Consider the following 14,026-nt stretch of genomic DNA (forward strand, 5'->3'; position numbering starts at 1 on the left):
TTTCTTAGGTTTTGTTTGTTGAACTTAGGTTTTGTTTGGGTTGGTTTCATCTGTTTGCTTGCTTGCTTGTTTTAGCATATTCTTGGAGTTGAAGAGGGGTGGGTGTAGGGAGGGTGCCATTCAAGACACACCAGGGTTTTTGCTCTACTTTTATGGTTTTTTTGGCTGTTTTTTGTTGTTGTCCAGTGTTGTGTTTGGTCCAGAACTGGTGATGCTGAACCCAGACGAAGATTTCACCCAGCTGAGCATGTCGGGAGGCCGACCCAAGGAACCCAACCATCTCAAGTCGCTGTGTATTCTGCTGGGACAAGACTACTGTACCGACAAGATTGTGGTGGAGACCTCGGATCATGCCAGGCTGTCTCTCCTGCTGGCCTATAACTGGTGAGCTGCTGGAGAGAGAGAGAGAGAGAGAGAGAGAGAGAGAGAGAGAGAGAGAGAGAGAGAGAGAGAGAGAGAGAGAGAGAGAGAGAGATCAAATCAAATCAAATCAAATCAAATCAAATCAAATTTTATTTTACGAGGGTTGTGGCATAAGCAATATAAACGAGCTTCTTTTCAACCAGCCCTCGCCCAGAGAGGGACTATTCTAATCTTAAATACATACATATACACAAACGTAAAACAATTACAAAAGATAAAAAAAAAGCAGAAAAACTATTCACATGACTATATACATGTTGTAGGCTATACATACATTCTTGCGTTATGAAACACTGATGCTTATGGACAGATATGATCAATATGAAAATAATCAGAACGAAGTCTTCCATCACTGTGACTTTTCGTAATTTGACATTAAATGTAATGAGAGGTGTTTTTTGAAAGTATTGAGACTTGTTGGGACTCGAACTGATTCCGGGAGAGAATTCCACAAAACGCTGCCAGAATAAGCTAAACTTGATTTAAAGAGATCTATCCGCGGAATGGGGACGTTGAATTTTCGGCTTGGTTTGGCTTTAAATTTTGTAATGAAAGCACTCGGTGCATGGCCGGAAAGGATTTTGTGAAGGAGCACGCCTTTATTTGATTTAAATCTTTCTTTTAAGGGCAAAATCTTAAGTTTTTTATAATCGTCCAAAACAAGACTGGATTGTTTTAATAGAACTGATTTTAGTGCTCGTCTGTGTAGACTATACAGTGGTTTTAAAATGTTTGCACTGGCTGAGTCCCAGATGGTCGAACAATAATCCGTGATGGTTTGTATGTATGCATTATAAAATAATAACCTTGAGTGTGGATCAAGAAAGTGTTTTATTCTGTTCAACAAATATATTTTCCTCGACATGGTTTTACACAACGATCTAACATGATGGGTCCAAGATAAATTATTATCGATATTTACTCCCAAAACTTTGTGATCTCCTACTTTTGCTATTGCATCGTTGCCAATTAATAGGGAATGAGGATTATTATTGATGTTTTGTCTTTTTTGCCTTGTTGTAATTAACCTGTATTTGGTCTTTTGGGGGTGAAGACTCATGTGGTTATATTCCGTCCAATTAAGGAGATCATCTACACTGTTCTGCAATGATAAATAAACTTTGTCTAATTTTTTATCAGAAGTGTGTATGGTCGTATCATCAGCAAATAGTTCACAATCATCATTAACACTAAAAGGAAGATCGTTAATATACAGAGAGAAAAGAAGTGGCCCAAGGACAGAACCCTGGGGGACTCCATATAACACAGGTCTTTTACTTGACATAGTGGAATTCACGCAGACGGATTGCTCTCGTCCGGCTAAGAAAGATGAGAGGAGGCATAGGGTTTGGAGAGAGAGAGAGAGAGAGAGAGAGAGAGAGAGAGAGAGAGAGAGAGAGAGAGACAGAGACAGAGAGAGACAGAGACAGAGAGAGAGAGAGAGGGGGGAGAAAGAGAGAGAGACAGAGAGAGAGAGAGGGGGGGAGAGAGAGAGGGAGGGGGGAAAGGAGTGAGATGGAGAGACAGACATACAGAGAGAATGACAGACAGACAGACAGACAGACAGACAGACAGACAGATTAACCGACAGTCAAACTGACTGGAGGGCGGACGGACGGACGGACAGACGGACGGACGGACATACCGACATAGAGACAGACAGACAGACAGACAGAGAGAAAAAGGGACACAAAATACACCTCTCTTTGTTAAAAACCTGCGCTTGTGACCACCTCTCGAAAGCGACCACCTGCCCACAACAAACACTTTAAAGGATCCTGGAAAGTTTTTCTTTTGTATAATCACCTTTCCATAGCGACCACCTGTCTCTAACGACCACTGTTGTCGGTTCATTGAAACAAGTTTGTCGCATTCCCTGCTTTGGTATATGATCTACACTTCTAATTATAATGTACTTCTGCTGCTATATAATCTGCCAGGCATCTTGACGTGGACAAGAACAACCCAGAGCACGCAGCTTGCATCTTCTTCGTGCCTGACTTGACAGGCGACATGTGTAACGCCATGGCGTCCCGCGTACGAGGGGCTGTGGCACAGATCACCTTTGACTACTTCCATAAGGTGGGATTAGAGGGGCGTAAGAATCAGACATAAGATACAGCTAGAAATCAGAGATGAGTGTGTGTGTGTGTGTGTGTGTGTGTGTGTGTGTGTGTGTGTGTGTGTGTGTGTGCGTGTATGCGTGTGTGTGTGTGTATGTGTGAGTGTATGTGTGATTGTGTGTGTGTGTGGGGGGGGTATTTGTGTGTGTGAGAGAGAGAGAGAGAGAGAGAGAGAGAGAGAGAGAGAGAGAGAGAGAGAGAGAGAGAGAGAGAGAGAGAGAGAGAGAGAGAGAGAGAGAGAGAAAAAAAAGAAGAGATTTCGTCTCCAAAACGGTCAGTGTGTGTGTGTGTGTATGTGTGCGTGTATGCGTGTGTGTGTGTGTGCGTGTGTGTGTGTGTGTGTGTATGTGATAGTGTGCTTGTGTGTGTGTGTATGTGTGTAGTGTGCTTGTGTGTGTGTGTGGGGGGTATGTGTGTGTGTGTAAGAGAGAGAGAGAGAGGGAGCGAGAAAGAGTGAGAAAGAGAGACAGAGAAAGAGAGAGAGAGAGAGAGAGAGAGAGAGAGAGAGAGAGAGAGAGAGAGAGAGAGAGAGAGAGAGAGAAGAGATTTCGTCTCCAAAACGGTCAGTGTGCAATTAAACCCCCTAGCAGATTTGTGAGAGTGTGTTGTCGCAGCACTATCATACAAGCTGTTGTGGTCAAACACTCGGGGGATATTGCGTGCAATAAATGATGACGAAATTTCGCTCCTCAAAGGATTCAAACCGGATAAGGAAACAACTTTACAACACTTCGATTAATTTTCAAACGTCAGACACCTTTCTCTTCAAAAGATTTAGCGAGAAGAATCGAAAGAGAAAATTTACAACATTTGTGTGTAAAAGCTTAGCACATGTTATAAATTATCAGGAACTGTTGAACACCTGTTAAGTTTAAGAGTGCGGTTTTTTAATTTAGTGAAATTTGATGATGACTTACTTTATTTAGGTAAACTGGGAATCGAGACGATGATGGTGTTTGTTTGGTGGTCTTTCTACTTTCTTGAGGCATCTTGTGCAATCAGATCACGATTCTAATTATCTGTGTTTGTTCTGGACACGAGAGTCGCCTATAATCCCTCATAAATCCAGCAAAACGTAAAACGACCACAACAAAAATACAACAAAATCATAATTATAACAACAAATTAAAGCAAATGAAACTGATTTGTGTTGGTTTTGAATATTTCACAATGTGTGAACTTGGCCTATGTCTGCTGATACAAAGTAACGGGTGTTCATATTCTGAATGCCAGAATAAAAGCAAATATAGAGAGGTCTTAAATCGTTAACGTTAGAATAGGTGATTCAACAATCTGCAATTTATGTTTCTTATATTGTCAAGCGCGTCATTTTTATTTTCCATAAATGGTAAAAGGTGTTATGAAGCTATGGCAAAACTGGGGAAATCATGCTGTAACTTTCTGAGCATGCTCGTTGGAGAGCTATACCATTGTGTAATTATCTGAGCATGCGCATTCACGACTTAGTGCCCCACTAAACAAAGACAGTCTCTCGGGATTCCCAACGTGAGTTAAAAATAGAACATTGTGTAATCTCTATAGAATAACCTTTGTGCATGTTCTTTTGGTGATTCCCTTTTTCCTTCTTGGTCATTGTTGCATTGTTGACTTTTCAGTAAAATTACACGAAATGAGAATTGCAAGTGTTTGTCTAGTCGCGCATCTTCAGGAGTTTTTGGCACCATAACAATAGATCAGACTTGCAAGTGATTCTCCCGTCAAAAAACCCAGCGCGCATCATCGGGATTTTGTAAAAGCTTTCTTTCCTTCTTGGTCAGTGTGGCATTGTGGAGTTTTGAGTACAATTACACAATATAAGACTTGCAAGTGTTTGTCTCGTGACAGAACTTAGCGCGCATCATCCGGAGCTCGGTGTTCGGGGTGGGTGAGGGCGGGAAGATTGGGAAGGAGTTCCGCTTCCCGCAGAACAGGCTGGTCATCACGGACATCGACATGAAGTCGGTGGAGCCGGTGGACCAGAGGACACGTGACGCCCTCATGAAGTCAGTCCAGATGGCCATCGAGATCACCACCAACTCACAAGAGGCTGGGGCAAAGTAAGTTAGTGTAAGATGTATCATCACCATTGACAAAGACCCTTATCTAGCGAGTCAAACGCAGCGTAGATCAGGGCTAGTTTGTGATCCGCTCCAGCATAAATACGCTGAAAATAAAACTTGAATATGTTTAAACACAGCACTGCTTTTTTTTCTGCAGCGCCTACGCGCATTTGGCGTTACCTACGAAGATTTCTACGGTAAAGCAAATGCCTACTATAGTCTTCAAGTTGACTGCATGACAGTTAATACAGCTCAGTATCATGTCAGCAGAAGCCTTTAGAGAAACAGACCCGCGGCTCGGTTAGACTCGGTTTCAGTCTGATACCTAAGGTAGTGTGTGTAAAGCTCCATTCAACCACTTTTTCTAATCGCGTCTAATATGAGCCATGTATAGTGCTTCTATGTGATGGTGTCAGTGTGCGCATTGCTGTTCGCATTTTGTAATGCTTGTGGAAGTTACTTAGAGTACACCATATAGCTCCTGACTGACTTATGATAAGGGTAAGGGCCAACAAGCTCAGCTAAGCGGGCGATCTGTAGAACTGATACAACAGATTGTTACACACGTGTAACGTAAGGCGCTTCTGACGACAGGTCACCTCCAAAAAGCGATATCTTGTCCATCGACCAACATATCTATATTGAGTGGAGAGGTGTCATATTGCAACATACACATTATTTTGTGGCTCCCAAATGTATTTTTCCACTCCAGGTCTCTGTAATTTTTTTTTTCAAGATGAGAACGTTTGCGTTAACACATTGTGATTTCTCCTGCTTAGACACGAAGCACAGCGCCTGGACCAGGAGGCCCGAGGCCGCCTAGAGCGTCAGCAGCTGCTGGACGAGGCGGTCTCCGAGGAGGCCCGGAGAGGCCTAGTGCAGCTGCAGTCCCTGAGCGCGACCGTGGAGAGTTGCGGCCAGGCCCAGTCAGAGGCCCAGAGTCGTGCAGAGGCCGCGCGCATAGAGGCCGAGGCCGCTGTGGAACAGGCTAGGCTCAAAGCTCAAGCTATGACGATCGATTCTGTGAGTGGAGTTTCTGGTCTCTGTCTGCCTTGTTTTGCTGTTTTTGTCACATGTATGTGTTCATGTGTTTGTCCGCAAAAATAACCCAATAAATAATAAAAATAATAAAAAAATAAATAAACGAACACACGCACGTCACTCTATAAGCTGTTGTACACATAGCAAGTTCAAGATACCTTTTCTTCAAGATAAGGTTTGTTTCTTTGCATTTTCCCATACGATGATGTCATTTCAGGTCTGTGAACTGGAAACGCTGACGAAATCGCGGACAGCGGAGCTCAAGTTCACAGCCGAGAAGGACCGTCTGGAGATTGACAAGGCCAGGGACACGGCTGACCTTGAGTCGGCCAAGTTCAAGGCCATGGTTCAAACCATCGGAACTCACACACTAACCTCCATAGCTAACGCCGGACCGCAAATGCAGGTATGTAATCAGTGTTCACGTTTACAAGACGTTTTCCGTTAAGGCGTTACAAAATATAAAAGGTTTCCGGTTTCCCTACCGACCCTATTTTTTCCTCCGTTCCTAGAATTCTTTTTTGTAACCCTTCAAATACATTTTTTTTAAACAGCCCATTAACACCTGAGATGTGAGTGCTCACAGGGGTACAAACAACAAACAAACAGACTTCGTACAAGAAAAAGACCCATTAAACTACTGACAAATGCAATTTAAAAAAAACACAAAAAAAACGTATCGATGAACCTAACTACAATTTAGCTTGACTGGTTGCCATGAGCTAGTGACCTAGTGACCAGATTTTGTGGGCTGCATGCTTTCTGTCTTTTTGGTAACACCTGCTTAAAGGCACGGCCCTTCCCGCAAAAAAACAAACAACACAGTTGGACTCATCATCACAGATCTAGCCAGGATTTGACATGAAATATGGCCACCCCTTCCCCTTGCACACACACCAACAATTGACATCCTGACTGCTTCCTTTGTGGGCTGAAATATGTTGATGAATTATTACGATGATAAAGCCACTGATGGTCGTGAAGAAAAAAACTGTCCCACTCTGCGCAGAGAGCATCCACGCCTTTGGTTTGGGGTATGTGTCCAAGTGCAGGAATGGTTTAATCGCGTGTAAAACCCTGGCCAGATCTGAGATGGTAGTAACAAAATGGATTTTTTTCCGTTCATTATTTCACTATTTAAAAGAAGGTCCCTAAAACTGACCAAGGGCCGTTACTCTGTGAACACAGATCAAGATGCTACAGGGGCTGGGACTGGAATCCACGCTCATCACCGACGGCGCATCTCCCATCAACCTCTTCAACACCGCTTCCGGTCTCGTGGGAGGACTGCTTCCGGCCAAGAGGCAATTTCACGACCTTGACATTTAATAAACTTCAATAACTTTCCATTCAGAGATGAATATCTCGACATGCAGAGTTGAATACCTCGACATTCAGAGCTAAATATTTCGACATTCAGAGCTGAATACCTCGACATTCTGAGCTAACTATTTCGACATTCAGACCTGCATGAATACCTTAAGATTGACATTCAGAGTTGAATACCTTGACATTCAGTGGTAAATATATTTACATTCGGATGTGAACAGTTGTGAAGCTGTATTGAAAATTAGGCTCTGGATGGGTAGCAAGAGGGACCAAATTAATTGATAAGAATTATGATAATTATTGTTATATTACTTAACTTCTCTATGATGTTCTGTTATGGCATTGATACTCAGAGCTGAATAGGCCAAATAAAAATATATTTTGTTTTCGGCTAACGTGACCAAAAAACATAGGGTCGGTAGGTCAACTTTTTTTTCTTTTTCTTTTTTTCTTTTTCTTAAATTTAGTCGATTTTAAAGGAGGTTACTTTCTTTAGTCTCGGTATGGTTCGCAAAATGTGCCAACAGTTTTTGTTGTTTTTTTAAATGAAAAAAAGTGTTGGGTTCGGCGGGCAAAAATAGGGTCGGTCGGGTTACCCTAAACCAACATATATTTTAATTTGGCCTTAGCTATGAACCTGTGTTGTATACATGTACTATGTTTTGAGTCGGGTAGCAAGACGAACAACATTTATTGATGAGAAAGTGATAATTGTTATTGTTATTATTATTGTATTTTATCTATATGTTGTAAATAGCAGTAAGCAGTACGTGGAATGTTGTTGTTTTATCTGTGAATATGTTCGTATTTTATTAGTTACATACCGCGAGTACCTCCCGCGGGTTAGGGGGAGTCCCATATTGGTTGGGACGAGAAAGAATTTACCCGATGCTCCCCAGCATGTCGTAAGAGGCGACTAACGGATTCTGTTTCTCCTTTTACCCTTGTTAAGTCACTGTGTTTCTTGTATAGAATATAGTCAATTTTTGTAAAGATTTTAGTCAAGCAGTATGTAAGAAATGTTAAGTCCTTTGTACTGGAAACTTGCATTCTCCCAGTAAGGTAATACATTGTACTACGTTGCAAGCCCCTGGAACAATTTTTTGATTAGTGCTTTTGTGAACAAGAAACAATTGGCAAGTGGCTCTATCCCATCTCCCCCCTTTCCCCGTCTTGATATAAGCCTTCGTGGTTGAAAACGACGTTAAACACCAAATAAAGAAAGATACTGCGAGTTAACAGTTTCATTTGAGAACAACCTTCATTTCTCACATTAAGTTTGTCGTGCGATGCAAGCAGGGAAAGTTAATTGCTCTGGGATATTGTATTAGTAACATGCCGCGTGACAACAGTTTCATTGGTGAACAGAATATTCGTCCTGCAATGTATAGAATGATTGCTATTGCTATAGAAAATTCCCTTTCATGCGATAAACTATTGTCCATTGTGGTTTGCACTAATAGATGATTTCCAGAAATAACATATCGTATTCTTTATGCAATGTGGGAACATTGTACTCCTTGACTGTGAGGCAAAATGAACAATGTATATTGCCTGTTGTTTGAAGTGCGCTTTAACCACTCACATTAAACCACCTCGACACGCACAGAGACACACACACAGACACACACACAGACACACACACACAGACACAGATACACACAAAGAGACGCACACAGAGACACGCACAGAGACACACACACAGACACACACACACACACAGACACACAAACATAAGGGAAAGTCGCCAATCCCGGAATAGTCGGCCAACTTGGAACACCTCAATATGCGATCAACGGGGAACAATTCATGAACAATTTTTTTGCAGAAATGTCTAGTAACATTCCTTGATATTATTCCAGCAAAAAAAAAAAATTACTACCGCGGCAAAACAAAACAAATTGTACGGTTTTTTTTAAACTTTTCTTCCTTCTTCTTCTTATTTCTACCGTCTACAATTCGTATTATTACTCTTTATCTATATACGTTCACGTAGAATGTTGACTGCTGTGATAAACCTTCATAGATTTGCAATAACTTGAACGGAAAAAAAGATTTGAAACGTCACGTGTATCCAACAGAAAAACGCGAAATCCATGCAGGTGCCATGCGGCAATGATGGAACACATAAGAGAGGCAAACATGGAACAGTGTTCCAGCTTTGCCGCATTATGTTCCATCTTACCCTCATCAAACAATAAACAGAACACTGCTGTTTTATTCACGTATTCAATTCTCTTTTCGGTTTTGTTGTGTTTTTCCTTTCAATAAGTTTCATTGAATGATTGATTGATTTGTTTGACAGTATTATGAGACCCGAACAGCGGTGGTTACCAGAAGAAATGGGCTGCGCATTGTCGGCAGTGAAAAACGGAGATATGGGTTTGCGTTGCGCATCACTGAGCAAATAATGGTGTTACTGTCACAACTCTTAAAAGTCATTTAGAAAGAAACAAACAAATTTGCAAAAGAAGAAGTAAAGTTCACAGGAAGACCTTCTACATTAACATCAGAGATAGAACAAGAACTAATCAATAGCATTCTTGAAGCTGAAATAAATTTGCCAACGTCACCCCCATCGTTGTTTTGTACACTGTACATGGAGATTCTGGTCATTATGATTGCTTGGTGTCAGCAGCAAATGTAAGCTTACCTGCTGCTGATGTCCTGCAACGCACAACCACAAGCTCGTCGAAGAGATCATCACGAAAAAAACAATCTTCTCCTTTCAAGCAAAAGCTGGAAATTTCACTTGCAAAAAGGCGTGCAGGTCAACAGAAAAGAGGAAAGAATGAAGCTACAAAATCTTTTGCTCAGAGAAACAAGAGGGGAATATCTTCTGATCAGAGGAAAACAAGGAGAACATTCTCGACGATGCGTTCTATCCCGGGGGAAAGCACTTGGTACTGCTTCATGTGTGGCACCAACTCCCCTGAGAACATGATACAGTGCCAGAGGTGCACACAGTGGGCACACGAGGACTGCGCTGACAGCAGCGGACAAAAGGACTTCGAAATCTGTACTTAGCAATTTTTGTGTGTCGGCAAAATCAGTTCTTAAATCTGTTCTTAGTTATTTGTTTTGAGACTTTATGCGTAATGATTTTTACATTTAGTCAATTGGGCAGGTAGCCCTTTTATATCTATTTGTCAACAGAAGAGGGGTACAAATGAAGCTGCGAAATTTCGTGGTACTGCTTCATGTGTGGCACCAACTCCCCTGAGGATATGTTATAGTGCCAGAAGTGCACACAGTAATCACACGATGACTGCGCTGACAGTAGAAGACAAAGGACATTGTCTGCGAAATTGGTTCTTTGCCTATTTTTCCTTTTTTTTTTTTTTTTTAATGTTTTTAAGGTTTTGTTTTTGTTTTTCGGTATAAAGGGAAAATGTTGTTTTATTTGTATTGGAAAAATGCTGGGATTGAACGAGTAAGTGATTTGTTTATAGTGGAAGAAAAGAGATTGAAGTCAGCAGCAGAGGTATATATACAAATTGGAAAGAATAATGCAAATATTTTATTGGATTATTGGGCATTAATAAACGCATTACCCAAAGTATGGATTAATTGGATTGAAAATAAACATATTATTGTCCAGATGGATAAGCAATTGTTTGATGGTAGCCTGTATATGATAAAAATAAGCCAAATACGAAAAATGATAGAAAAGAAAAGTGTAGATACTGCTGTAGAAAAACCTTGTGTATATAATTTTTGGTTGAGGAAGTTTGGTGTTCAAGTAGATAAGGAAATTTGGACACTTGCCCATGTTTCCAAAGAAGGGAGATTAAGATCATTGCAATGGAAAATCTTACATAACATATATCCAACAAATATTTTATTATGTAAAATGCAAGTCAGGGAGAATAACAGATGTTGTATTTGTTGGACGGAAGTTGATTTTGTTGAACATTTTTTTTATGAGTGCATACCGGTAAAGTTGTTTTGGACGAAGATAGAAAACTGGATAGAGGAAAAGGCTGGATTGAAGGTTAATTTTAAGATGCAGGATATAATATTTGGCTATCAAGACACAAGTTGTTGTAAAAAGATGAGAAATTTTGTAAATCACGTAATATTAATTGGGAAAATGTGTATTAGTATTTTTAGAAAGACAACTTGTCAGGGATCAGTGTTCGTAATTTTCGAGTTTCAAATATTAAGTAGAAAATTTGATTTGTAAATATAAGGAATATTTCCATAGTAAAGAGAAAATGTCCATGTCTCGTGAGTGTAATATACCTCTATGTTGGAGTTAAAAAAAGAAGAAACAAGTCGCGTAAGGCGAAAATACAATATTTAGTCAAGTAGCTGTCGAACTCACAGAATGAAACGCAATGCCATTTTACTCGTAGCATCGTCAGGCCACCGCTCATGGCAAAGGCAGTGAAATTGACAAGAAGAGCGGGGTAGTAGTTGCGCTAAGAAGGATAGCACGCTTTTCTGTACCTCTCTTTGTTTTAACTTTCTGAGCGTGTTTTTAATCCAAACATATCATATCTATATGTTTTTGGAATCAGGAACCGACAAGGAATAAGATGAAAGTGTTTTTAAATTGATTTGGACAATTTAATTTTGATAATAATTTTTATATATTTAATTTTCAGAGCTTGTTTTTAATCCGAATATAACATATTTATATGTTTTTGGAATCAGCAAATGATGGAGAATAAGATAAAGGTAAATTTGGATCGTTTTATAAAATTTTTATTTTTTTTACAATTTTCAGATTTTTAATGACCAAAGTCATTAATTAATTTTTAAGCCACCAAGCTGAAATGCAATACCGAAGTCCGGGCTTCGTCGAAGATTACTTGACCAAAATTTCAACCAATTTGGTTGAAAAATGAGGGCGTGACAGTGCCGCCTCAACTTTCACGAAAAGCCGGATATGACGTCATCAAAGACATTTATCCAAAAAATGAAAAAAACGTTCGGGGATTTCATACCCAGGAACTCTCATGTCAAATTTCATAAAGATCGGTCCAGTAGTTTAGTCTGAATCGCTCTACACACACACACACACACACACACAGACACACACACACACACACAGACACACGCACATACACCACGACCCTCGTTTCGATTCCCCCTCGATGTTAAAATATTTAGTCAAAACTTGACTAAATATAAAAAGACCAATGAAGAAGGATATGCTCACCGCCTATTTACAAGAAAAAAAGAAAGAAAAAAAAAAGAAACAAGTCGCGTAAGGCGAATATACAATATTTAGTCAAGTAGCTGTCGAACTCACAGAATGAAACTGAACGCAATGCCATTTTTCAGCAAGACCGTATACTCGTAGCATCGTCAGTCCACCGCTCATGGCAAAGGCAGTGAAATTGACAAGAAGAGCGGGGTAGTAGTTGCGCTAAGAAGGATAGCACGCTTTTCTGTACCTCTCTTTGTTTTAACTTTCTGAGCGTGTTTTTAATCCAAACATATCATATCTATATGTTTTTGGAATCAGAAACCGACAAGGAATAAGATGAAAGTGTTTTTAAATTGATTTGGACAATTTAATTTTGATAATAATTTTTATATATTTAATTTTCAGAGCTTGTTTTTAATCCGAATATAACATATTTATATGTTTTTGGAATCAGCAAATGATGGAGAATAAGATAAACGTAAATTTGGATCGTTTTATAAATTTTTATTTTTTTTTTACAATTTTCAGATTTTTAATGACCAAAGTCATTAATTAATTTTTAAGCCACCAAGCTGAAATGCAATACCGAACCCCGGGCTTCGTCGAAGATTACTTGACCAAAATTTGAACCAATTTGGTTGAAAAATGAGGGCGTGACAGTGCCGCCTCAACTTTCACGAAAAGCCGGATATGACGTCATCAAAGACATTTATCAAAAAAATGAAAAAAACGTTCGGGGATTTCATACCCAGGAACTCTCATGTCAAATTTCATAAAGATCGGTCCAGTAGTTTAGTCTGAATCGCTCTACACACACACACACACACACGCACGCACGCACACACGCACACACGCACGCACATACACCACGACCCTCGTTTCGATTCCCCCTCGATGTTAAAATATTTAGTCAAAACTTGACTAAATATAAAAAAAAAGATGGTTATAGGGATGGAAAATGCATGCGCACCCACATCGACAACCCACATCCGCAATCTTGCCCTCTCAAGTACACACTCACACACGCGTATATACGGACGCATACACACACACACACACACACATACACAAACACACACACACACACACACACACACACACACACACACACACACACACACACACACACACACACACACACACACACACACACACACACATAATATATCATGAAAACCAGGTGACATGAGACATGACTATACATGGGACAATTGTTTTCCGTACATGGCATGAATGATTTCCGTACATGTATTTCAAATTCTGAAAGGAAATACAATTGCATTAATCATCAGGGAAATAATCATCAATCTGCAAAATGATAACACTTCAATTATGAAACGATATTACAGCACTTGAATTACAACGAAAAAGAAATTTCTGTCTTAAACACTCTGTCAGTTTTCTGTTAAAGAATAACATCTTCAAACATTACAAATATACTTTAACTTGAACATTTCGCAGAATATGAGTTTTTCACTTCTGTTTTTAATCATAGGTTCCCCTTACAGTTATGAGCATCTTATAAATGAACTCAAGAAAACAATACTGACATACATCAAACGTTTGAAAAGTCCTGTGAGAAAGTTGTATTGTAAACTCAATCCCCTGTATTAGCCACAACAGCGTCAGACGAATGACATACCTGTCAGCAATGACACGGCAACACTCGTGCTTCCAAAGGTGCATCAGGACCTTCTCGGTGGACACGGTGGTGGCGATGGTCTTCAGCATACCTTGCCAGATGCGCGACAGATCACGCAAGTTGAAGATGTAGTGGAACTTGGCTGGAGTGGGCAACATTTTGATCTGTAAAAGAAGAACGAAATAGATTGAGAACAGAACTGAAGGTACACAAAAAATCCTCCAAAACAATACCGTACTTTCTGGGTCAT

At 40.1% G+C, this 14,026-nt stretch overlaps 2 protein-coding genes across 2 annotated transcripts in view; both read left to right on the plus strand.

The window, feature by feature from the left end:
* Window positions 1–7,394, plus strand: part of LOC138970141 (major vault protein-like) — a 35,021-nt gene extending 27,627 nt beyond the window's left edge. The window contains exons 10-15 of the mRNA XM_070342624.1: window positions 187–384; window positions 2,364–2,505; window positions 4,392–4,603; window positions 5,386–5,629; window positions 5,865–6,053; window positions 6,836–7,394. Of these exons, the coding sequence (XP_070198725.1) occupies window positions 187–384; window positions 2,364–2,505; window positions 4,392–4,603; window positions 5,386–5,629; window positions 5,865–6,053; window positions 6,836–6,976 (1,126 nt within the window). The 3' untranslated portion in view covers window positions 6,977–7,394. The remainder of the gene's footprint in view (window positions 1–186; window positions 385–2,363; window positions 2,506–4,391; window positions 4,604–5,385; window positions 5,630–5,864; window positions 6,054–6,835) is intronic.
* Window positions 7,395–12,159: 4,765 nt separating this feature from the next.
* LOC138970842 (major vault protein-like) overlaps window positions 12,160–14,026 on the plus strand; it is a gene marked incomplete at its 5' end in the record, with an annotated part of 13,086 nt that continues 11,219 nt past the window's right edge. Inside the window, one exon of the mRNA XM_070343394.1 lies at window positions 12,160–12,186. Coding sequence (XP_070199495.1) covers window positions 12,160–12,186 — 27 coding nt within the window. The remainder of the gene's footprint in view (window positions 12,187–14,026) is intronic.

The sequence above is a fragment of the Littorina saxatilis genome, linkage group LG7 (genome assembly GCF_037325665.1).
Source record: "Littorina saxatilis isolate snail1 linkage group LG7, US_GU_Lsax_2.0, whole genome shotgun sequence".
Classification (NCBI taxonomy): Eukaryota; Metazoa; Mollusca; class Gastropoda; order Littorinimorpha; family Littorinidae; genus Littorina; species Littorina saxatilis.